The 26741-nt window shown below is 42.9% G+C and overlaps 1 protein-coding gene across 1 annotated transcript in view; it reads right to left on the bottom strand.

The window, feature by feature from the left end:
* The window catches only part of Nin (ninein), a 105023-nt gene that overhangs the window by 11557 nt on the left and 66725 nt on the right, over positions 1 to 26741 (bottom strand). The window contains 12 exon segments of the mRNA XM_052739660.1: positions 2058 to 2159; positions 5727 to 5876; positions 7026 to 7205; positions 8864 to 9010; positions 9767 to 9880; positions 10703 to 10825; positions 13922 to 14035; positions 18376 to 18588; positions 20415 to 20484; positions 20587 to 20712; positions 22086 to 24218; positions 25317 to 25822. Coding sequence (XP_052595620.1) covers positions 2058 to 2159; positions 5727 to 5876; positions 7026 to 7205; positions 8864 to 9010; positions 9767 to 9880; positions 10703 to 10825; positions 13922 to 14035; positions 18376 to 18588; positions 20415 to 20484; positions 20587 to 20712; positions 22086 to 24218; positions 25317 to 25822 — 3978 coding nt within the window.

Here is a 26741-nt window from a genome sequence, read left to right as displayed (position 1 = left end):
TGTAATCCAACCCAACAGGATGGTGGGGCGTGATGAAAGGTTTTAGAAACATCAAATTTAATTAAAGCCATTGGATTGGAAACTTAAAAATGGTTAAAGCTGCAAAGTTGTCCTATCCATGTCCCCAAAGTTTAAGAAGTAAAAACATACCCCAAGCGCAACTGTATAATTTAAATATGTGAATTGCATAGCATGTGAATTATGTCAAAAGAGCTGTTAAGAATCCAATCTGGAACTAGCTGTGGTGGTGTGTGCCTGAAGTACCAGCACTCAGAAGACTCAAGCAGAGGGACCGTAAGTTCAAGGACAGTCTGAGCTACATGGCTAGATCCCATCTTAGAAAAGTAAAGGAGAAAAAACAAAAATCCAATCTGTATAACTGTAGGGTTTATAACTCAGTCTTGCCTCCTAATGAGAGTTTCGCTAGAAAAGTGTATGAAATGTTCTTCTCACTGTTTAAATTCATGCTTTTTCCTTATTCAGCTCTGGTGCCAGGAACACTTATTTTCCTTATCAGCAAATATTTACTACTAGGGAAAAAGAATGGCAGGAAATGGCTGATGACAGTTAATAATAGAAACTGGGGCCCGCCTGGAAGAAGGGGGCTTCCCAGGCTAGGGCAAAGAGGTGAAGGACCAGCTTACTGAAGAGCATTTGGACAGAGTTCAGAAGTAAGTACACACACCCTGGCACCCTTCAGTTTCTTACCAGACACACACAGAGAGCTCAGCTTCAGATATTCAACAGAGTCTATAGTTATTTCATCAGAAAAGCATTATCTACATCAAAGCACAGGCTGAACTCTCAGTTTTGAATACATGTATTATATGGTGTCAGGAAACAGTTTAGATTTCACTGCTTATAGATTCACCAATCCCCCATCAGTGGATAAACTAGAGAACATAAAATTCTCAGAAATCTCAGTGGTCATTTAAATGCCAATGTGATATGTTTGCCCATATTTCACATTATTTTAAAGCTAAGCATTAAAGCCACCTTGCCATATATCTAACTTTATAAAGAAAATACTTTGCCAGGCCTGGTGGTGCACACACTTTAATCCAAGTACATGGGAGGCAGAGGGAGGCAGATCTCTGAGTTTGAGAGTAGCCTGGTCTACAGAGCGATTTCCAGGACAGCCAGGGCTACACAGAGAAGCCCTGTCTTAAAACACCAAACTAACAAATAAATAAATAGAAAATACTTCAGTATCTCCCTTCTTTCCTAAAATTCTGTCTTGAAAAACAAAAATGTATGTATACGTTATTTTAAGAGCATAGTAAGATAAATTCTATGAACGCTTCCTTCTACAGATTTTATAGTTTATTTAATATTAGATTAATTTTTCATCTACCTACAGCAAAGCATCTCAATGAAGTCTTCAGTTACTGAGGGCTGTACATTTGCTCATATCCTGCCATAGTACGTGAATGCACGCTGTGGTTCCTAGGGCCCAACACACACACCAGTGGTGAGTTTTCCAAATCAGCTGAACATCTGTCAGCTCTACCTTTCACAAGGTAGAGCCGAGCCACAAGTGTAGCCATAAGCCTCGGACACTGTTTGCTTTTTGATCATTGGGAATCCAACCCAATGCTTCACACATGCAAGGGAGGTGCTCCACCACTGAGCTACATCTGCTAGGATGGCAGTTGCTGAAAAGGAAACTAAATTCAGATGTTCTCAGATCTCCACATATGTCTGAACAGGTGGACAGGGAGTGACTATATCATAAGAACACTGCAAGATAGGGTATGTCAGGAAACTGTCACATATACAATGACAGGAGAGCTTGGGCCCCTCAGACAGTATCAAGCCCTGTGATCTGCATTTATTGATGTATACAGGTCTTTACATTTGGAGCTAAAGTTATTCTTTATTCTGCAAAGCAGTGCAGATACCTATGACTCTAACGTCTGTTCATTTTGGACAGACAGACCCAAGAATTAAGTCTGGCAACTAGACTTTCATGAGAGGAATTCAACGCCATGTCTAGTCCCGCCTAATACATGGCTCATAGGTATTCTCCACAGTCAAGGTCATTGACTCAAACTTACCTCCATTAGCTTCTCGTCCAGTCTCACCTGTTTCTTTTTCAGACCTTCGTTATCCAAATGAACCGTTTCTAATTCTCGCTCAAGGGAACTCATCTGACTGACCTGTTAAACAAAAACAACAACAACAAAACACTTTTTAAAAAGACAAAAACATTTGAGTTGCTACCTTTTATTTTGATAAATTTGTGTGAGGAGATCTCTAATCTTGGAGGAAAGCCAAGATAGTTCAGTAAGGAATACCAACAAACAACACTTGAGTGCACAGCTGGCATTTAAGCAATCTGGATTTAACCACCACGTCTCACACAGACCAGATTTTTCTAGGGCAGCTGGCTTTCACTTCCCTGCCACCCACTGCAAGAAATACACATGACCCTACAACACAGTAGCCATGCCCACAAATGCATATGTGCCGTCAGTTCTAAGTACATACTTAGCTGGAAAAACTACTAAGAAAATACCGCTCCTCCCACTCCCCTTGAGTTAGCAGGACCCCAGCTTTCTACACACGCCATCTTACATTATCCATGACTACTAACATTTGATTCTCTTTAATGCTTTAAAAATAATCATTTTTCGGAAATTTCACCTTGGCTTTTACCCATTTAGTTTCATAATTGAGAGTGAAAAATAAAAATAAAAAGCTATTCCTTGTGGCTTTCTAAGTAAATTCTTTCTAGTTTAGATGCACATTTGTTTCTAAATACTTATCAAACGTTAATTGGGAGGTAAGGCATTTTCCAGCTTCTTAATTCCCTCAGAGAAGCTTTGCAAAATCACATTAGCACTCCCCATGGCTCACTGTTGCAGAATATTTGTTTATACTGTGTGAAGATGTGTCACTGTGATCAGTTTAATAAAGAGCTGAATGGCCAATAAATAGCCAGGCAGGAGAGACTAGCTGGGACTTCTGGGCAGAGAGAGAAACTCAGGATGAATCTACATGCACAGGAGACATCAGTGAGACACTGAAGAAGTCAGACATACAGTATAGAGCAGAGGTAACTGAGCCAGGTGGTAGAACATAGATTAATTAATTTAAGTCACAAGAGCTAGTTGGGAAAAAGCCTAAGCTAAGGCCAAGCTTTTATAATTAATAATAAGTCTCTGTGTTGTTATTTGTGAGCTGGCGGCCCACAAGAAAAATCCAACAATTCAGGATGGAAAAAGATGATTAGGCCCTTAAAGGCAAAATCAATACCCATATGGATTAGAAACACAGCTGATATTGGATCTCATGCTCATGATGCTACTTGGATAGGAGAAGTGATTTCTAAAAATTTTAAGGAAAATCAAAATGTCAGAAGTTTTAATTGGGGTAAGCAAGGTCATCTGAAAAAGGACTGTAGGCAAGGCGTTCCTAGAAACAATGTTTTTTTCTAGAGATAATCCAAATATAAGGCCCCAGCCTTCTGGAGTGTGCAGAAGGTGTGGCAAAGGCCAGCATTGGACTAATGAATGCAGATCAACGAGGGACAGGCATGGTAACCCTTTGTCATTGGGAAATGCCTTAGGAGTCCCCCTGCTGGCCCCATACAAATTTGGTCCAGTCACTCCCTGTCAGCATTGAAGAAACTCTTACACAGAGCAGTTAAAAGACTTAATGCCTGTTGTTAAAAACAATACTGCTCTAGAAGCCAGAACAGCTTCCATAGATAAAATAAAATTTTCAGGAAAGACCATAAAACAAATATTTTGGCAAACTTCTATAAATGATCAAGGACCACAGCTAAAAATACAAATAAATGGCACTGAAATTGAAGGTCTAGTAGACAAAGGGACAGATGTTAACAATAATTTCACTAAAAATCTTGGCATCCAGACTGGCCTCTACAGGAGGTGAATATTCAACTTCTCGGAACTGGAACTTTATTTCAGGTAAAACAAAGTCCAAGATGGGTCTAGTGTATGGGACCAGAAGGACAGATAGGAAAATTAAAGTTATAAGTGTTTAACATAGCAATGAGTTTATTGTTGCAGCAATGGAAAACACAGATTAACATTCCTCCAATCTCAGAAACAAACTGAAAAAATAGAGAATACTTCTGAGAAAAATATTACAAGGTATTATCAAGAATGGTCACAGTCCATTCAGGTTGTACATAAGCAGGACACAACAGCTGCTGATCTTTCAAAGGTATCAACAATCCTATCTTTGAAATGGTTAACTGACAAACCTGTGTGGGTGGAACAATGGCCTTTGACATCAGAAAAATTACAGGCACTAGAACAGCTGATACAAGAGCAGCTACATGCTCAACATATTGAAGAATCGACCAGTCCTTGGAATTCTCCTATATTTGCCATTAGAAAAAATCTGGAAAATGGAGAATGTTAACAGGTTTAAGAACCATAAATAAGGTGATTTAGCTGATGGGCTCCTTACAGCTGGTAATTCCCTTGCTTTCTTTATTACCTAAGGGATGGTTTATTATAGTGATTGATTTAAAAGACTGCTTTTTCACTACATCTTTACAAAAACAGGATAGAGAAATATTTGCCTTCATGGTGCCTACTTATAATAATTCCTAGCCTATTAAAAGGTTATCAGTGAAAAATTCTTCCACAAGAGTTGTTAAAGAGGCTCATGCTGGGTGTCAAATGTAGTCAGACTTTCTTTTGGGCTGCCAGCTCACAAATAATGACACGGAGACATTATTAATTATGAAAGCTTGACCTTAGCTTACCAGCTCTTATAACTTAAATTAACATATAATAATTATAATTAAACTAATTATAACTATTAATCTACATTCTGCCACATTACCTCTCTTCTATACCATATGTCTGACTTCTTTAGTGTCTTGCTGGCATCTCCTGTGTGCCTAGGTTCATCCCGAGTTTCTCTCTCTGCCTAGAAGTCTTGTCTAATTTCTCCTGCCTAGCTATTGGCCATTCAGCTCTTTATTAAACCAATCGCAGTGACACATCTTCACAGTGTAAACAAATATTCCACAACAGCTTACTCTGCTTTCTCATCTTATAGTCCGTCCATTCTTCCTTCCTTCCTTCTTTCCTTTCTTCCTCTTTCTTTCCTTCTTCTTTTTTCTTTCTTTATTTTTTTGTATCTGCTTTTAAAACCTAGTTTTTAGGAGCTAGAGAGATTGCTAAGTGGTTAGAAGCACATGCTGCTCTTCTAGATGACCTGAGTGGTTCCTACAAACCACATTGGGTGGCTTATAACTGCCCATACCTCCAGCTCTGGGGGATCTGACACCCTGTTTTGGCCTCTATGCTCATGTGCACACACCCACACATGGACACACAATTTAAAATGAATTGTTTTAAGGTGATGTGTGTGTGTGAACTGTTTTCTTCCTGAAAGCTTAAATTGTTCCTTTTTTAAAAAAATCTGCTGGGTGGTAGTGGCGCACGCCTTTAATCCCAGCACTTGGGAAGCAGAAGCAGATGGATCTGTGTGAGCTCGAGGCCAGCCTGGTCTACAGAGCAAGTCCCAGGACAGGCTCCAAAGCTACATAGAGAAACCCTGTCTCGAAAAAACCAAAATAAATAAATAAATAAAAAAAATAATCTTTACTCAATAAAAAAGAACAATGATACTGTTTTGACAAGATTATGAAGGCATCAGAGGATCACCCGTGGGGAGAAGCACACATTAGGGACACACTTGTCAGAGCACAGGTGCGTGGTTACACTTGAAAAACCCACCTTCCTACTAGTAGGAGATTGTTCTTTCTGAGACTGTTCACACTCTCTCTTTAAAGCCAATTTTTCTTGTTCTATGGTTTTCACAGCACATGACTGGTGGGGTTGTTTCTGATGCTTGATGGGAAGAAGGTTGGATTCCAGTTGACGGACCTAGTAAGAGGAAGAAATGCTTATATAACCACCCAGCCAGGAAAACAAACGGCAGAGGAGGCATGCTTCTATTTACTACTTGGGTTCCACGGAATTCAAAGCACGTTTTTATCTGAGCAAGGTGGTAGAGGGCTGTGGTCCCAGTTACCAGAGAGGGGTAGGGGATCTCTTGAGCTCAAATGCTCAAATCAGCCCGGGCAACACAACAAGACGGGACTCTTTAATTCTTGAAGTCTACTCTTTCTTTCTTCCTTCCTTTCTTCCTTTTAAAATTATTTCTAAACATCCTTTCTAGATAAATCTGGTTGAGCTTACAAGCTCAACATGGTAAGGGCAAGACAGATAAGAGGAGACCTCTGGGCCAGCCACACTCCCAGGAGCCAAGAGTGAGTGTGGCGGAATTGCCGAGCAAATGGGGGTGGCAGTCCTGGGTTGGTTAGCTCTGCTGTGGGCAGAACTCTGAGAGGTGGCTGAGGTGTAAGTTCTGTTGACTCTGTTTGAGTCTGCTGCTGGATACATGTATTACATCTGCTACATAGTCCCAGCAGGATGGGGACTATTCCCACTGTAGCTTCAGGAACAGCAGAATTCCTGCACATAGTAGGTATTCTAAAGGAAAAGTCATGATTCTTGAGGGCATTTCACAGCAGAGGTGCTGACGAGGGCTAACTGGCTGACAACAGCACAGGTAATCAAGTGTCAGCTGGGCGGTTACCAAAATGTAAAAAATAAGTTCTGACCTTCAAATGCTGAATCTCTAGGAAGGGGCACCAAGTGTTCTCCTATAAAGAGTTAGCCAGACCCATAAGATCTGAGTCTGACTTTGCCATTTTGTTATTATTGGTCTGGGCAGCTAACCAGTTTGAATGAGGAATATATGGATGTCATAATTTCCATGAGTCTGTACTTTTGATATGAGAGCTAACGTCACAGATGTATTTTAATATAGAACTGCCTATATAGAATGAAAAAAGTTTAAATGTATAAAGATAAGTTTATATATAAGTAAAGGAAAAATTATTCATTCTTAGAATAGGTCTGCCAGAACAGGATACTCAAACCTACAGCTAAGAACTGTTTGGACCACATCAAACAGTTCGTTTTCACATCTAATCGGTCACTTTCAACAAGGTGCGGCTTTTGAGTTACCTTCTCACGCGAGTGTGTGAGGTCTGCCTTGGTGTTCTGAAGCACAGCCTGGAGTCTCTGGCTCTCTTGACAAAGTAGCTGTGGTTCCTCGTCCATCAGATGATCCAGCTTGTCCCAGGACAGCCTTTTCTGCTGGCCATGGAGCCCTGAGAGATGGGGGGCTGTTTCTGAGACCCAGTCCTGAAGAGAGAATTGTGGTGTTAAAACTTAATAACAAACTGACGGATCACTTCTGTCTTGAGACAGGTTTCCTGTTTACCTAATGACAATCCTTAGTGAACACTTTTCAAACTTATAGATACAGATAGGAAAAAAATGATACTCTGGGATTTTGATTTTTTTTTTTTTAAAGGTTCAAAGTGGTCAATGGCAAAACAGTCCAGTGGACTTCAATAGAAAATCTGATGGAAGGATTCTGACCTGGTCTACAAAGGACTCAAGTGTCTAGAAGTTGGTGGTTTCCAAGGTGCCTCCTTCTTGGGAAGCCCTCTTTTGCTGTTCTAGGCAGCACTCTTTTGATTAACAGAAGACAGGGACTGAGAGGCAGTTCAGCCTGCAGGCTTCCACAGGCTAACACCATCGGCTTTCACACAGACAAGCATGCCCCTTTTAGGCGCCAATCCACATACTGCCCTAGTAATTGAGGCCTGAATTCAGAAATATGCACTAAGCCACCAAAGTGACTTTTTTTTATCCTAAAAAAAAAACTTCAGAAAAATTTAAAAAGGTAACACAGCCAGATAAGGTTTCTACCTTTTAAGTCAAACATGAAAAAGAAAAGAAAGTTTAAAGGTTTGAGAAAAAGGTCAGCCTCTAGATATTTTTAAAGTTGAAACAACTACCTTTTTTTTTGTTTTTGTTTTTTGTTTTTTTTTTTTTGAGGCAGGGTTTCTCTGTGTAGTTTTGGTGCCTGTCCTGGATCTCGCTCTGTAGACCAGACTGGCTTTGAACTCACAGAGATCTGCCTGGCTCTGCCGCCCAAGTGCTGGGATTAAAGGTGTGTGCCACCACTGCCTGGCCCTTATTTATTTATTTATTTATTTATTTATTTATTTATTTATTTATTTATTTATTTATTTAAAGTACTATCAACCAAGAGAAAAAAATAACTGAATTAGGACCTATTTTTATTACAGAAGAAAATTTTACCATCTACCAGAATTGGAAGGTGGCTAATGATGTGTGGACACATTAAGCAGCTCTGTGGTATCTAAAATGAGATATGATTTTAGCAGCACCAGGGAGGCCAGCCATCTATTTTCAAGCAGCTTTTCCTAGACTCTGCTCCCACAGAGGCAACCATTTGGCAGTCCTGACCTGCCTTCTAAGTCAGGACCATTGTCTTAGGCCAGAGGTTTCCTTTTCTGTAGTTTCACCATCCCCCACCCCCATAGATGGGTGTTCCTAGCTTAATTTCTCTCACTGTTTTTCTTGGCTGGTTTTGTAGGTTCCCATGCATGCTCTTATTTAAACTTTGAAAATGTTTTGGTTGTATTATTATAAAACTCAACTCAGCTATGGTCTTTTAGCTTCTTTGGTTTAAAAAAAAAAACCCACCCTTTTCGTACCACTATAATTCCATTTATATGAGGTTCGGAAGCAAGCACCCCTGACTACGGTGGCTGAGAGTACATAAGTGGGTCCCTTATCAACTGGAGAGGACAAAGGGTGCGGACAGAAATGTTTTACTGCTTGCTCCTGGTAGTTGGTGGCTACACAAACACATTACCTATATGTAAAACAAACAAAAAACCAAAACCACCGTGATACATGTATGCAAACCCATCAAATTATAGACTAAAATGACTTATAGCATCATTACAAAAAAAAGAAATGACCTTGTTGCCAGCATTCTGAAGTTCTCTGCGTAAAGACATCACTTCTTGTTTTAACGCCTCCTTCTCCTGCTGAGTCACTTGGAGGTCTGATTTAATCTGGGACATCTGAAGGTTTACACTCTGCAGGATGTCTTCTAAACTCTGAACCTGCACGGTAAGAACAATGGTATACGGTGACACACGGTCTCACCTCTCAAATGTCCAGGAAAGAAGAAACCAGAGAATGCCAAGGTCCCTTCAGTTATGATTTGCTACATCCAGTTCTCTTTCCAGCAAACCAGTGGAAACTCAAGATGTTACATATGTTACAGGGTGTTAAGTTACATTTAAGAAAAAGATAAAGCCAGGAACTGCTGACATGGTCATCCAGTCCACTGCCAGGGGCTGGGGACAGAACCGAGGAATGCCGGTTACCATGGCCAACCATACTTGCAGTGAGTCTTGAGAAATTAAATTTAGTCTGAGGTGCTGGTTTGTAAAGGACCTCTTGGTTGAAAATAATCATTTATACTTGCAGAATTCTACTTTACATTAGTATCTCACATGTATTTCAGTTCAAGTTAAATTTGTGAAAGGCAGGTCGATATCTAGGGCTTTCAGAATAAGAGGGTGCATACTTGCTCCAGAACTCCTGTCCTAGGTTACCAAGAAGCAGTGCTCTTTAAGTCCCGCCCTTAAACCTTCAGAGGAAGCAATCTCTCAGTCAACGGGCTTTGATGGACACACTGTTTAAATTATTTTGTCATATTGTAAAGATGTCTCAAATGAGGTCCCATGGGATCATTCTGAGTCCACTTGGGCCAGTCTCATCTGGAATATTCTGGGCCTTTCTGTGGAAGCTGAAAATACTAGAAATACTAGACAGTGCTAATTATGGAGATGCAGCAAGAACAGTCTACGCACCTTCTCCTGGGATGTCACCAGCTGTGACTTTAAGCTTTCACTCTGCTGCTCCCAGGACTTCTGTTCCTGCTTCATTGTAGCAATTTTGTGCTCTAAAAGGCTTGACTTTGCCAACTGTTTCAGGAAGGGAAGAGAGGGGTGGGAGAGCATTTTTGTAAGCAAACCCAGACCCGATTTACAGTTTCCACCACTACCATCCAACCTATCTGCCTTGAGGAGCAGGCTAGGCAGGGGTGGGGGGTGGGGCTGTCCACCATTATCATCAAGAACCAGCCTATCTGCCTTGAGGAGCAGGCCAGGCAGGGGTGGGGGGTTGGGGTACCCACCACTACCATCAAGAACCAGCCTATCTGCCTTGAGGAGCAGGCCAGGCAGGGGTGGGGGTTGGGGGTGTCCACCACTACCATCAAGAACCAGCCTAACTGCCTTGAAGAGCAGACAGGGATGGTAGTAGGGGTGGGGTTTCCCTGGCTCTATCTGACTTAATGTCAGGCTTCTCTTCCTAATTGGGTTTTCCTTTTTCTATTTTTCCCCCAGTGTCTCCTATTTTGGGGCAGGAAGTGGGCAGAAAGGCAACTGGAAATCTCAAGCGTGTACTGTAACAGGAAAATGAAGAATGTCTATGAGGCAGGCAGAGCAAGGACAGCAACATCTTTGTACTGCTGGTGAAAACATAATAGAAAAAATTGTGTTTGCCTATGAAATAGATCTCAGAGGATAAAAGCCGTATTTCTATTATGTGCTTTATATATTACATACCAAACAGCATCATGCTATATTAAGTGAGACTACACCATGATCTCAACTTCACTAGGTCCAGGGTCACATAACTCCACCTATGACTTTTGGACTAATACAGGAAAGCCAGCGGCCACAGCCCTTGGGGAAAAGCTCGCTGTCGTATACAAGGACAAGAACATCTATTGTTCTTACTACCTTATCAGCGCAGCTGTTCAATTCTTCACTGAGAACCTCTTTTTCCTTCTGGAGCTTTTCGTTGTAGCTTAGAATGCTAGCCATTTTCTGCTGGAAGTCAGAGAGGTCAGGACGTCTGTGCAGCTGAAAGAGGTTAAACAAATGAGCCCTGCCATCCCCTCCCTGCTCTGTTTATACTAGAAACTGGAAAAGGAGGGGGTTCGTAAACAGGGCTCTTTCGTGGCCCTGAAACCTTCCTATCTGGACAGATTTCAAGGGGGATATAAACTCTAGCAGCCTATAATTAACTGGAACTAACTGTTCCCAACTAGCTCCTCACTGTTCCCTTGATGACTGCCGAAATGTCTGCTTAGAGAGAGGCAGGCAGATGTTGCCGAATACTGCTCCTGGCTTTCAATTCCACTGTCACAGTTAAATATCACACTGCTCTCCTGCCATCGGTTCAACTTCTGCTCCCGGAACACGTGCTACATGTCTTATCAGGCTTTTAATAAGGTATTCAAAATACGTGTTTTGAACCATTTCAGTCAGGACCAGAGCATTAGCTGAGCACGGTAACCCTAGCGCGGGCAAGTGGAGGTGGGTTTGGAGCAGCGGTCCTCAACCTGTGGGTCAAAACCCCGTTGGCAAACCTCCATCTCCAAAAATATTACTCTTCATAACAGTAGCAAAACTACAGTTACGAAGTAGCAACGAAAGTAACTTTACGGTTGGGGGTCACCACACCACGAGGAACTGTTTTAAGGGGTCGCAGCCTTAGGAAGGTTGAGAACCACTGCTCTAGAGGATCCGAGGCTCAAGGGCAGTCCTGGCCACACACACAGTTGTTTCTAGTCCAGCAAGGGCTTTATGAGACCCTGTCTCCAAAAAGAAAAGGAAAGAAAAAAAAAAAAAAAAAGAAATGCACGGCATGGTTGTACATGCCTATCATCCTAGCACACAGGAAGCTGAGCAGGAAGATTGGAAGATCGAGGCAAGCCTGGGCTACACATCAAGATCTTGTTTCAAAAACAAAACTAGGGGATTGGTATTTATCACACACGAGTATCAGCATGTGGGCGAATTATGGTTGTGCCCTTGCTCTGGGAGAAGCCTAATGACTTCCCAGTAGCATGCCATCGGAGTGGACACGCTGGCTTCCTTCTCTCTACTCCTCAGAGCTGAGGCAATCCAGGCTGCTTTTGTTCCTTTCGGCATCCATGTTGGTACTGGCGATCCTCTGAGCTGGATACTTTGCGACAGAGGCCTTTCAGTCCATTGTAGGATGTTTCACATCATCTCTGGCTTTATCCACTACATTCAGCAATACTAATTCCCCAACTTGTGAAAGCCAAAATGCCCTGGTTTTGCTCCCCAAAAGGAGCAATCCTCCCTCCAACTATTTGGGAACCACTCTTAGGAGGCTAATTGTTTCCCATGCCCTTTACCCCTCCCACACTTTACACATTTTGATTATAAGAGCATTCCTCTTGTTGGTTTGGTTTTCACACGTTCGATTCTCTATTACCATTATGATACAGCCATCTTTCTATCTGAAGGCCTCCCGCATAACACTGGAAATAGTTATGATAAAATAGATTTTACAGGTTGAAGCTTGTTTTCAACTGATAGCAAATCCAACATACCTCATAACCTCATATATGTGTGTGTGTGTGTGTGTGTGTGTGTGTGTGTGTGTGTGTGTGTGTGCTTCCAGGGCTTAAATCATGGTATCATACAGAGTAGCATATGCTTTCTGGGTCCAAGCTGCAGGGCAGCAAGGATGGGCTGGAAACTGACAGCATCTTAATCAAGAATCCTCAGGGCAAAATGACTTCCTACCATGTGCACATAGGGACTCATGGTTTTTCCATCTATTTATACCAATGCCCTGGGGAACATGTGTACTAAAATGTGCCAAGTGATGTCCTCCTCATGTTCTTTTTCTCCCCACTCTGCTCCTTTTCTTGTGCTATGTAGCTCAGCAAGGCCATACAGCATATATTCCCACACAGTATGCACATGGATTGGCTGGCATACATCCCACACAGTATGCACATGGATTGGCTGGCATACATCCCACATGGCATGTACCTGGATTAATTGTCATACATCCCACATGTTATGCACATGAATTGATTGGCATACATCCCACAGAGTATGCACATGGGTTGGTCATTATCACTGAAAGGGTCAGCAAGCAATGCTTTCAAAGGTACAGTGGGAGAGGGGTACTGGAGTTAATTATAACAAACTTGGCAGCAATGGCTCTGGGATACTCTCACCTCACAGAAAGACTGTGAATGTTAGCTTCCTGCATGTTTATATGGAACAAACGGAGTTTCCACTTGTGGCAGGAGAGACATACTCTGCACTACAGTACCCAGCATAGAAAGACTCTTCTAAGACACTTGTTTGGTGCCAGTCCTGGAAGAAGCATTACCAGAGACACAGCGCTCTGAGGACCTTACTCTATCACTAGGTAAGGGAGTCAATTAGCGATCAGCTCAGACAACACATATGGTACAGGGGTTGTGTGAACCTAGTTAAGACTGTTAACGGCATTTAGGGAAGGACACCTTATGCTTACAGGGTCAACAGATGTAGGAGGGAACATTTACAATCTGATGGCACAAATATTAAAGTAACCTGAGGGTGGGGCAAATAAATGGAACAACTAAATTCTATTATAAAACAAGACTGGTACAGTGGGAACATTCTTACACATAATAAAAACAAAGGAGATTGGGCAATATTTCATCTGTAGTTTTTTTTGAGGTATGCCCTTTTCTATATTTAAAATTAAGTCTTTGCTTGAAATTCTGAAATAGCCTTCTAAAAACCATGCTAATTTTTTTGAGACAGGGTCTCGCCATGGAGCTTTACTGATCTTGAACTCACAATCCTCCTGCCTCAGTTTCCGGAGTGCTGGGGCTACAAGCAGGCAACATCATAGCAAATTCTACAAGTTAACCTTGTAAGTGCAAGAGAGTGTAGTATGAGGACACTGGAGAATTTATCCTCCTAAAATGGTTGGGATTCATAGCAACGGAATTTTAGAGTCTACCCTATAAATAAGCTGTTTCACTATTGAATTAGCAACCGGAGCCTTTATAAACACACTTGCACTTCAAGCCCTCAACTTGAAGCAGCAAGCTGGTTGAGCAACGGCAGTGCAAAGGGCACATTATCAAGTGCGTGTTAACAGTTCCACACTCCACGCCGGAAGCACAGACTTACTTGCTTCAGTTCCTCCAGTTCATCTTTAAGAAGGAGGTTTTCCTGTTCCACGGTGTGAGTCTGGAGTTTAACTTCAGAAAGTTCTGCCTCCAGAGAAGCCACTAAAGTGGAAGTCTAAGAAAGATAGCAGGTATATAACATACATATTCATTGGCTGGGGAAACCTCACCCCAGGCATATAACAGACATATTCATTGGCTGGGGAAACTTCACCCCAGGCATAAAACAGACATATTCATTGGCTGGGGAAACCTCACCCCAGGCATATAACAGACATATTCATTGGCTGGGGAAACCACCCCAGGCATATAACAGGCATATTCATTGGCTGGGGAAACTTCGCCAAGCCCACAGAAGGCAATCCTAAGAAACAGTAATACCAGTTCAATGGCATTGCTTTGAGATCATTTATCCTTATAGTCAATGAACAAACAAAATTATCTTCCAAGAATTTCCATGTGTATAGCATGGGCCTAATGACTGAGCCACATCTTTGCATGTTTCTCTGCTGAAGTCACCTTCTCCTGGGAGAGGTACTTAGAGATTGGATTTTTTCCTGGGATTTCTGCTTATTTATCCCAGTGTCCACCAGTGCATTCAGGCTGCAATAATCAGGGTGCAAAACAATCACTTAGGGTTTTCCTAAGGACGATTTTCTGTCTTTTTCCTTCATTTCTGCATTTGTTAGAATTCTGTAGGAAGAACAGTTGCTTCTCCCCTATTTGTTTATTCAAATAATCACCTGATGCTAATATGTACTCAGATATCTGTTATACTTATTCTATAATTATTTCATTCTGTCCTGTAGTTCATTGATCAAACTATTTGAGTCTGGGCTATTGGAACTTCCTTTACATGGGAGGGGGAACAGTGTGAGTCTTTTGAATTTGTCCGTATTTTAAGTTTTTAAAAAATGATCTACTATTAGTGCTGGGCAGTGGTGGCGCACACCTTTAGTCCCAGCACTCGGGAGGCAGAGCCAGAAGGATCTCTGTGAGTTTGAGGCCAGCCTGGTCTACAGAGTGAGATCTGGACAGGTACCAAAACTACACAGAGAAACCCTGTCTTGAAAAACCAAAAACCAAAACCAAAACAACAACAACAACAACAAAAAATGACCTATTAGTTTTACTTTATTTGCATTGGTATTTTCCTGCATGTATGTCTGTGTGAGAGTATCAGATCCCCTGGAGGTGGAGTTATAGGCAATTGTGAGCTGCCATATGGGTGCTGGGAATTGAACCCAGGTCCTCTATAAGAACAGCTGTGCTCTTAACTACTGAGTCATCTTTCTAGCCACCTATTTTTAATTTTTATTCATTTATTTTTTAGCACTTTTTTTCTGTCTGGCACCATGGGACATTTCAGGTTCAACTTGTATCTTTCCTGTTCTGACCCCAGAACCAGTAATTTTTTTCCAAGGTGCTTTTATAGGAAAATGGTATTTAGAAATCACGATCTGGTTATCCCATACAAAAACACATCTACGTTTCTTTATCTTTCAGTATATATACTATGTATACATACCAATGTCTCAGATCCTGAACCAACATCAGAGGGTTCACCTTAACCCTCCACCTATTGACACTGCAACTTTATTTTTCAACAGTGAGAGGCATAGTTCTCATCCTTGGCTTATGCTGTATTCACTTATTCATTCACCTCTAGCATATCCAAAATAAGCTTGTATGCCTGCCCACAAGAATCACGATTTCCGATTAGATTCTGAAAGCATTTATGGACTGTGAGTTCTTGTTTTCTCCCAACCGTGGTTATATTATACACAGTGTCAGCTCTGTTTGTTAGTATTTCTGTTCTATTCTTGTACCCCCCACCCCAGCCATCATGATTGATTTTATTTATTTGAGTATATAAAGATTGTGTGAACCAGGGATGGGATGTAGCTCAGTACTAGAGTAGCCAAGCTGTCGCAAAGCTCTAGCTTAAATTCCCAGAACTGGGAGAAAAACAAAACAAAACAAACAAACCACGTGAGACCCATGAGTCCAGCTTTGTACAAAGAAGAACTCAACAGAGCGTCATTCTCCTCCTCAGACCTTCCACCCCATTCCCATCTCACCGACCCTGCCTTTCCCAGCCAACCTCTCTTCAACCATCTCTTTAGTGTCCGCTTTACCATTTCCTTTACATAAAGGGCAGGCACACACACATTGCTTTTCTAACATCTCCCTTTTTCCCTCACAAGCATGGAAGCACAGCGTTGATCAGTGTTGACAGTCTGTGGCTCCACCCCCCAATTAACATCACGTCCCGGAACTCATTTCCTATGGATTGTTCTCGTTCTTTTCATGTTCCCTTTTTTGCTGTTTTTCAAGACAGGGTTTCTCTGTGTAGCCCTCTGTGGAACTAGCTGTATAGACCAGGCTGGCCTCGAACTCACAGATCCACCCGCCTCTGCCTCCTGAGTGCTGGGATTAAAGGTGAGCGCCACCACCACTGCCGACTATATTCCTCCCTTTTTCATAGTTATATAAGACCACCCATAGCATGGATATAACCCCAACACTTAATTCAGTCACTCCTTTGTGCGCAAGCATCTCGATGGTTCTTACAGCTTTGCAGATACGAGCGAAGCTGGAATGAATAGCCTCATGCGTATGACCTTTCATACTGTTGCAGGGATATTTTGAGGCTAAATTCCTAGATGTGAGATTGTTGGACAAAAGGTAAGTGGTAGGCAGTGCCAAATTCACCTCCACATGGATGGTATCAGTGCAGGACTCCCACAATATATGAAAATGTCTGCCAACACAGCCTTGCCAACAGAACATGCTGCTGTATTTTTTAAATAGATACTGATCTTTCAAGTGAGGAATTACATGTCAGTACTATTTATTTTACATTTCTCTAATTATGAGTGATTTTGAATATCTTTTCGAAACTTTGAGGGTCATTTTAATCTTAAAAAAAATTATCTCTTCCTGTTTTTGGTTCCCACTTTGCTATCAGATTTTTCTTATGTCCTTATTTTTTTTCTTCTTTAAAAAAATTATTTTATATTTTTTTTATCTTGTGTGCATATGTATGTGCACCACATGTGTGCAGGAGTGTGCAGGAGGAGTGGGGTCAGCAGAGGCATCAGATCCACTGGAACTGGAGCTATAGGTGGTTTGTGAGTTGCCACGTGAGTTCTGAGAAATAAACAAAAGGGTACTCTGCAGGAGCTTAAGTGCTCTACACCACTGGCCATCTCTCCAGCCCTCTCCCTACGTTTCAAGGGTTTTTAAATTTTTTTTATTGAGAGACAGCATCTCTTCTCTCTGTGGCTAAAGACAACTTCACCCATGTATGCTGTGGGATGTCCTGTATGCTGTAAATATATGTTGCTATGATTGATTGATAAATAAAACACTGATTGGCCAGTAGCCAGGCAGGAAGAATAGTGTAGGCAGGACAAGGAGGAGGAGAAGGAGGGGAGGTGGAAGGCTGAGGCAGGGAGATGCTGCCAGCTACCATGAGGAAAAGCATGATGTAAGATACCGGTAAGCCAAGAGCCATGTGGCAAGGTATAGATTTATAGAAATGGGTTAATTTAAGATATAGGAACAGTTAGCAAGAAGCCTGCCATGGCCACACAGTTTGTAACCGATATAAGTCTCTATGTGTTTACTTGGTTGGGTCTGAGTGGCTGTGGGACTGGCGGGTGAGAGAGATTTGTCCTGACTGTGGGCCAGGCAGGATCAGGAAAACTCTAGCTACACATGTGTTTTTCTGGTGTTTGGACGGCTTTATTTATTATACGCAGTGTTCTACTGCGGTTGGGATTTATCTCTATATTTTATGAAATCTGAATCTATTCCTAAATATCTACCCAATTTGTCCAGGTGCCTAAAAACAAAACAAAACAAAACAAAACAAAAAGCCCCTCTATCTTGACCCCAGTGATTTGAGAAAACACTTTGATTACACATACTTACTCTTGATATCTATGGGGGTTTAGTCCCAGGAGCACCTCCACCACCACCATCCAAAGATAGCTAAATCCCCGGGTACTCAAGGCCCTTTATAAACTGGTTCAGTATTTGCACGGAACTTTTGTTTACATTTGCTTGTAGACTCCACTCATCTCCAGCAGGAGAATGTAAACCTAAGTAAATATTTGCTACCTGTGTTCTTTGGGGAACAACAACAACAACAACAAACAGGAAGTCTGTGCTATCTGGCACAAGCGTAACGCTTTTGTAAAAAGATCTTTTTGATCACAGCTGAGATGAATTCACCAGTGTGTTATTCATAGCTTGCAGATGCTTCCATGAGCTCGCTCTCCATTTGCTGGGGGACGCACTATCCCCCTTCACATATCTGATATATCTGGAGGATATATTAATGTGCCAGTACCATATTGATTGAATAATTAAGGTCTTACGTCTAAAGAAATTTCTTTTATTTCTCTGGCTTGAGCGAGCGAAGGTGAGCATGGCTGGAGAACCAACCTGTACTTTGCAGCGCTCCAGCTCTTCTCTCAGATTCGAGTTTTCCTGTTCCCATTTCTCGGGGCTGCAAGCTCCTGGCTCCTCCCTCCGGCACAGCGCCTCTGCCAGACGTTGATTAAGGTTTTGCAGTTCTTCCTTGTTTTGGGAGTTCTTTTGGCTGAGTTCTGTGTTTTCTGAATCCAACTGTTGGTTTTTGATTTTTAAATCTGAAACCTAATTAAAATTGAAATAAGTTTTTTAAAAAAAAAATCGCTGGCCTACTTTTTCTATAAAAGAAAAAAAAAGCATATTTAGAGACTCTTCCTCTCTCAATGTAAAGTTAAAAAAAATCTCTGTACAAGGCTACTGTGCCACAGGACAGCCCTGCTTCCCACCCTGGCTGTTCTGCCTGGGAAGCAATGGTTCTTAACCTTCTTAGGCGACACCCCTTTAATACAGTTCTTCATGTTGGAGTGACCCCAAACCATCAAATTATTTGCCTTGCTACTTCATACTGTGATTTGGCTACTGTTTTGAATCATAACGTAAATACCTGTGTTTTCCAATGGTCTCAGGCGATCCCTGTGAAAGGATCACTGGACGCCCACAAAGGGGTCAAGAACAGGTTGAGAACCGCTGCTGTGGAGAACCAGCCTGAACCAGCCTACTGCATGTCTTCTTTGTAACAAACTTAATTTTTCTTTGCGTGCTTTGTTAACCACACACAATAACAAAAATAATACATGCTCATTATTACAAATTCAATCTATTCAGAAGTATATGGAACAAGTTAGGTACCAGTTAATTCCAGGCTATAGGTTCCCTATTCTTTATAGTTGAATACACATATCACTAGGTCATTTTCTATGCATATACAATACCACCTTATTTTGGCCAAAAAAATAAAAATAAAGATAAAAAGAATCATTGCATGTTTGAACAGCTTGCTTTCTCCACTTTTATATCCTATAGATGTTATCTTTCCAACTTAGTATATCTAGATACCACCATATGGTATGTATTTTAATGAATGCAGGACATTTTATGCAAAAAGATTTCCCATATTGTCATTATCCATTCCTGCACAGATAGATATATATGTCTGTCATTATGATTTCTTTTTCTTATTAACAACAGAATGGCAGCATTTCTAGGTTTGTTTCTCTTTGTGCAGAAACGGCCTTGCTGGGTGAGAAAGGAGGCACATACATCAGTGCTTTGACAGAAGGCCCCAGAGGCCTTCCTCCAGGTGCTATCAGATTACTCTTGACAGCGGAAGGGTATCCATGTTTAACTTTGGTTAGTTTAGCAGGTGAAAAAACTAAACTATCTAAATTGCCCTAACACTCGGAAGCTAGCCATCTTGTATGTTATGTTATGTCCGTCTATGATTTGATCCTTCATATCTATAGCCTATTTTCCAACTGAGTCCTGCCATTTATTTGAAATAGTACAAGATGTATTTTGGATGTTACCTTGGCTATTTCAGACACTAAAGATATTCCTTTCCCAAGTATGTCCTTGTCTTGTGACTATTTCAGATATGTTCTTAAATAGGCTTCCCATAACTTGAGTACAAAATTGTAAGATTATACAAAATGTAAGATTATACAAAATGAGCATTGAATGGCATAAGCCATCTGAACGAGTTACAAGTCTGTGAAATGATATGCAGATTTGCTGGCATTCTATATCTGTGAAATTCTGTCTGAAACTTTCTACTTTTAATCAGAAAAACGAAGGAGCTGACATTAATCAAAATTAATAAAGGCTAGAACCAGTATTCACAGGTAAGGCTCAAAAGCATTACCTTCCCATGTGTACTAGATATAAAGCTTGGATTTAGCACTTATGGTCTATAAATAGACGATACATTACTTTCCAAAGGTAGGAACTTAAGTTTAGAGTCATTAGGAAGTGAGTTTCCACTGTCAACCTTATCATCACATACAATATATTATTTTACTGATCTATTTAATTATTTAATAAATTTCAAATAAAAAAAAAGAAAGAAAATTTCAGAGTCAAGAAACACTGGGACATTTTAAGTGTTTCCTTACCTGTTTCTTTAATTTCTCAACCATCTTCTGAATTGAAGCTTTTTCCTGTTCTACAGTTTCTATTTTCTGCCTAAAGGAGCAATGAGAACATGATTCAGGAGTGAAGCTTTGAGGGTTGACGTGAAATCGTTCTTAGTCCTTGCAAAATTTAAGTACACTATCTATGTCTTACCACAGTTCTTCCTGAGATCCATTTAATTCCTCTAATTTCAGGTTAGAGATGGTATCTTCTTCATTTAAAGTAGTAATTTCATTTCTCAAAATAGAATTTTCCTCTTGAAGCTTTTCAGATTCGTATCTGAAGTGTAGAGATTAAAAAAAAAAGTTACAACATGGCAGTCATCTGGTATCCTTGGAAAATATTTTCTAGTAACTTCCAATACAGAAAGCTTTTCACGCCAGTTAAAGTAGAAGTCTAAATTAGTAGCATCTTGGTACTTGGAATCAAGTTGTAACATATTGAGTCACTCACTACTTTTGGGAAAGAAGCAGCTCACTAAAAGACATTGGGGGCTGAGGAGGGAAGTGTGACTAGAAACCCCTGAGCGTGGAGATGGGGATCAAGACTCAAAGCCAACGCGGGGTGTTGACTTCTCAATGGCAGGCAGGCTGCTTTGAACAGCTGACTTCAATTTACCTCAGTCTCAAGTCGTCCCTGCTCTGAACAGACAGAAGCCACATTACTAAGCTGTCTGAGCTTTAGTTTAGACTCCCAGGGACCTTAAGAAAGAAAACGTAGGGGTTGGGGATATAGCTCAGTGGTAGAGCACTTGCCTAGGAAGTGCAAGGCCCTGGGTTTGGTCCTCAGCTCCGACAAAAAAAAAAAAAGAAGAAAAAGAAAGAAAGAAAACGTACTACATAAACCCAGGGCACACCAAAATATGCGGTTTATTCTTCTCACTGTATTCTGAGGTTCTGAAGTAAAAGTAATTTGAGGACAAGGAAACACAACATTCCCAACTGAATTATTTTGTCTTATACCATTAAGATACAACATAATAGTTTACAAATGAAAGAAAACCCCACTAAGCTAGAATACTAAAATGCAATCTTATTTCATAAAGTCAGGTTGGTAGTTGTTCAAAGTGGTTTACTTTGTCTGTATCCCTCAAGAATATTTATTAGACTCTGGTAACTCCTTGGTAAAATGATATGTTCTAAAATAAAAATGTACCGTTTGTAGCATACACTTGAAGTACGGAAGAAAAAAATATAATCAATTCAACGCATTTTCCTGTATTAGTGGAAGAAGAGCATCGTTATCTACCAAGTGAGTTAATACTACACAAAAGGCATTCATTCCGTATAACATGCTTCATCGCATTGAGGACAGTAACTAACATTGAGCAGAACAGTTATCTATCCATCCAAAGGACACATGGGCTAGAAGAGGGCTAGGGACGAACACCGATGATACATGTGGTTAAGTAGCAGACACTCGCCATGTTGAGCTTCCACGCTCCATAGGAACAACACTGATTTGCTATGAGGAAGGGGATGCTTCCGAGACAAGGGTACTCTAGTTGTTAATACACAGAAGCAGGAGAAAGCTAGAACATTGCTCTTCTCGAGACTAACAGATTAGTGTCTCTAGGCACAGCAAGCAGCAGCAGTTAGATATGACCAGGTGCTTTGCAGGCTTCCGTGGGGTCTAGAAGGCCCATACATTACCTCAGAAGCTCAACTTTCCGCTGCATCTCACTGCACGTGATCTGCAAGTCATGCATCATGGCCTTCAGCTCTTCCTCCTTCTCTCCTTGAGAAGGTGTATCTTTTTGTTTAATTAACGTACTGACTCGCTCCCTCAACTTTCTAGTCAGCTCCTGAAGCTTTTGTTTCTCCAGTTCTAACTCTGCGATTGTGACCTGATGTTGAAGGTGTGTGTCTTGAAGGCCTAGGAGGGCAGCGCTCTCCTCCAGGATAACTTCATTCTGCACACTCGCCTTTTCTTGATGTGGCTGAATTGTTCCGTGGAACCAGGCAATCTCGTGTGCTCTTATTCTAGCCAGGAGCCGTGCGCTTCCCTGTTCACAGCATTTGGTTTCTTGTCTGCATTCTTCTATGATGTGGTGCATGCTCATGACCTTGGGTGTACACTCTTCTGGAGTCTGATGGCGGTCAAGCACCTTTTCATCAGAGACGACCTCCAGGTTTTCTGAAGGGGCTTCCCACAAGGGGTAGCTGTCATAGCGCAGGGGGGCTCTTTCCAACGCCTTCTCCATCTTCCCTTGAAGTCTCAACACCAGAGCACTGAGCTCCTCATTTTCCATTTTGACCTCATCATAACTCTTCTCCAGGCTAAGGAATGTCTCCATCACCTCCTCCATCTTCTTCATCTCATCCTGCAGCCTGAAGACTTCAGCAGCGAGCTCCTTGTTGCTGTCCAGTGACTCATCATAGCGCGTCTCCATGAGTCTCAGCTCCTCCTGGAGACAGGCATTTTCTCTAGTGGCATCCTCAAATAACAACTTATACCTGGAAGACGCCTCGGGGATTCTCTCCAGCATCTTTAGTTTCTTTTTCAGCACAGAAATATCAAAAAGTAGGTCCTGCTTCCTTTCGGAAGCCCGATCGCAGTCTGCACGTAAGACTGTTAGTTGCTCCTGAAGCTGGATGATCTGGCTCTTCAGGTCCCAGGATTCAGTCCTGGTGGCTTCACTGTTTTCCAGCTCAGAAAAGCACTCCACGGAAGCTTCTGACTCCTCGGTTTTGCTCTCCTGCCTCCGAATAGAGCTTGTCCCTGGGCTTCCCAGGTCCTGGGTCTCATGGCTTCCCAGGTCACTGAGGATGTGCTTGGAGGTGGCACTTTCTCCTTGCTTTACTTGTGATAGAAATGGCTCTGCTTGTTCCCTGGACCTTCCAGACATCTCAGTCATTTGCTCCTCCAAACAAGATGACATCACTGCCCCCGGCTCTAACTTTTTCAGCCTCTGCTGCAACCTAGAAATTTCAGTAGCCATTTTTGCATTTTCCTTCACTGCACGCTCATGAGCTCTCTGCAGGCTGACGAGGACATCTCCATTTTCTTCCAGCAGCTGCTCCCCTTGCTGAAGTAGGGACATGGCTCCATTTTCTTCCACCTCCTCCCCCGCCATTACCAGGGAATGAGCGCTCTGAAGCCCGGAGAGAGAGGCCGCCTCTTGCATGCCCTTTACTGCATTCTGGAGCCTGCGGATTTCTGCACTCAGCTCTGCCTTCTCTAGATCTGCTCTCTCACGGCTCTCTCTGTGGGCGCTCTCCAGGGCCGCCAGCTTGCCTAGCATATCTCGCCTCTCTTGCTCATGCTCTACCTGCAGCCTTTCAAGCTGCTGGCTGGCCAGCTGCTCAGAGGCCCCTGTCTGGCATCGCTCTCTCTCCCTCAGCTCTCTCTCCTGACTTCTCTTCAACTCAAACATCTGGTCAGACAGGAGCCTGTGCTGGCCCTCAGACGTGTTCCGTAGGTCTTCCAGGTCTTGCAGCAGCTGATCTCTTTCCGCGCTCAGGCTGTTCAAACGTTCCCTGTACGTCTCCTCCAGCATTTCCCGCTCCTGGTTCAGGACAAGAGCGGTCGCCTTCTCCCTCTGGAGCGCCTCCTTCAGCTGCTCCTGGGCTTCTGTGCACTCCTGAGTGAGCTCATCCTTCTCAAACTCCCACTGGGATCTCTCTTCCAGGTGCTGGTCCAGGAGGTCCTTCAGCTCTCGGCGGTGGCGCCCCTCCGAGCTTTGCAGAGTGCGTTCGTAGCGCTCAGTGACTTTCTCACAGTCAGCCTGAAACTGGGCTTCTAGCTGAGAGGCTCTTCTATTATACTCTGTTTCCATTTTTTCCCTAAATGTGGTCAACATACAGCATTATTGAAAGTGCTGCCAACTCCGGAAGCAAACCCAACATTTTCCCGTGCCCAAAGGAGGCTTCCGGGCAAACAGCCATGGGACCATGGGACCACTTTCCACAGTGCTCCGATTCCTATGTGGTTCAGGTGGACGGGGAAGGGAGCTCTCCTCTGGGAGCTAAGGCTGGTGGTCATCAATATGGAAAACATATCTTTCTCTGAAGCAAGGGGAAACTTACAGAACCAAATCCTTGTATATACCCCTGGATGTACTTATGTGGTTTAAACCGATGCCTTAAACTGGCCTTTCACATGAAATGACCAAAGACACAGTGACCTCATTCCTCATCTGGGAAATACTTATTCATTTGGACAAAGAAGGCATTCTAGGAGTTCAGTTGCATAAATCAGGCACTATAATAACTGTCTTCTGCTTTTTTTTTAAATTTAAACTGATTTTTTGTGCATTGGTGTGAAGGTGTTAGATCCCCTGGAACTGGAATTACAGACTGTTGTGAGCTGCCATGTGGATGCTGGGAATTGAACCCAGGTCCTCTGGAAGAGCAGCCAGTACTCTTAACTGCTAAGCCCTCTCTCCAGCCCGCCCTGTCATCTGCTTTTGCTTCTTATTTAATGAAGCAGCACTATATTAAACAAGGTGGGAAGCTCAAAATCTCTCAGTTAGACCTGGAATTTCACACAAGGAAGATAAACACAAAATGACATTTCATAACAGGGAGGGAACATAAGTATGTCCGGAATGCAGTTTATAAATAGCTTTTCTCAGAAAGCAGCGGCATCGATGCAGGAAGGCTCTGGTCCTCATCTGGAGCACAGAGAGACAACAAGTCTCATGCAGGAATGGATCCTGCAACTGCCTGCCCTTCCCCACATGCACATACACCACAACAGTTCCAGTAAGCCCAAGGGAGGCTCCTGGGTAAATGAGGCAAAACTGGCTGGATTTTAATTTTTAAAGAACCAATTAGATCTACGGGCTGCTCTGTGTCTGCCATGTCCCCAGTCCTCTCTGACTGGCAGGGACTCCCCGAGAAGCGGTGCCCAGGCTGTCCCAGTTCCCTTCACCTTCTTACCTCTCCTCTTGAAGTTCCCTCTGGTGACGTTCCAGGAGCTCTTTCCTCAGCTCCTCTTTCTCAAGAGCGTGCTTCTCCACGAGGCTCAGCAGCTGCTCCTGGTAGGATTGCTCCAGGTCCCTCGTCAAGCCCCTCACCTTCTCCTCGGTCCACGCAGCACCCCGAGCGAGCCCCTCTCTCTCCCGCTGAAACCGTTCCTCGGCCTGCTGCAGCCTGGCCTTGAGCTCCTGTTCATGCTCCAGCCGCAGCTCCTCCTGGAGCTGAGTCTTCTCCTCATCAAACACCAGCTGCAGCTGCTTCTTTTCCTCCTCATGCCTGCAGTTGGCCTCGTGGTGGGCCTCCTTCAGCACTGCCGCCTGCCCTTGGAGATCGGCGATCTCCCCTCGAAGGTCACTTATTTGTGTCTCCAAGGTGTGCATTCCTTGCTCATACTTTTGCTTCATGGCCGCCTGCTCCTTCTCACAGGTGACTCTGGCTTCATCCAGCTGTTTTTCATAATGGTGCACCTAGAACCAGACAGTGAAGCCGCAGACAGTGAGGCCGCGAAATGACTGGGTTCCAGGCTGTGCAAAGGTGGGGGGGGGGGGGGGGGGCGGGGGCGGGCAAACAAGTGCTTCTGACCCACGGGACACTCTTGATTTCTCATTCTGACTGAAAGCGACTTAGTTCAAAATGACCTGAAGGCCAGTAAGGTCCGCTTTTATTTATTTAGGTGTGTGTGTGTGTGTGTGTGTGTGTGTGTGTGTGTGTGTGTGTGTGTGTGTGTATGCATGTGTATTTGTACACGTGTGTGTATGAACAAGGAGAGGCATATGCACGTGTGTGTATGCACGTGTATGGGGACAAAAGAACAACCACAGTGTCATCCTTAGGCACGATCCACCTTCTTTTCTTCAGACCCATCTTTCATTGGCTTGGAACTCACTAAACAGGCTAGGCTGGCTGGCCAGGGAGCTCCAGGGTCTCTCACGGAACTAACAATTCCTTCCCGACTTTGTGTTTGACACAGCCCGCAGGGTACCTTACAGGGTTCAAGAAACATCTGAAGACATAAACTAAGGAGTCTAAGACCCTACGTTTGTAGTAGGAAAGGAGAGGTGGGAAGGTGAATGGGAGGACATGTGAGGCCCCACTCAGTGCTCAGCAGAGTTATTCAGAAACCAGTAAAATTCAAGTGAACACAGGAGAGCAGAGGCTGGGAGATGGCACTTGGTAAAGAGGACCTCAAACCCACATAAAAACAGCTGGGCATGGGTGACAATGCCACCCATAGGGAGGCAGAGACAGAGGGTCCCCTGGGCAAGCTGGCTAGCTAGACTAGATGAGTGGGCGGGCTTTGGGTTCAGTGAGAGACTCATCAAGGAAGACATTGGATGTCAATCTCCAGCCTTGACAGATGCTCTCGAACACTAACGTGCATATCGC

Source organism: Peromyscus californicus, unplaced genomic scaffold (assembly GCF_007827085.1).
Source record: "Peromyscus californicus insignis strain IS unplaced genomic scaffold, ASM782708v3 Scaffold_15__1_contigs__length_86483966, whole genome shotgun sequence".
Classification (NCBI taxonomy): domain Eukaryota; kingdom Metazoa; phylum Chordata; class Mammalia; order Rodentia; family Cricetidae; genus Peromyscus; species Peromyscus californicus.
Note: the sequence above shows the minus strand (reverse complement) of the source record. Positions and strands in the feature narration are given on the sequence as shown.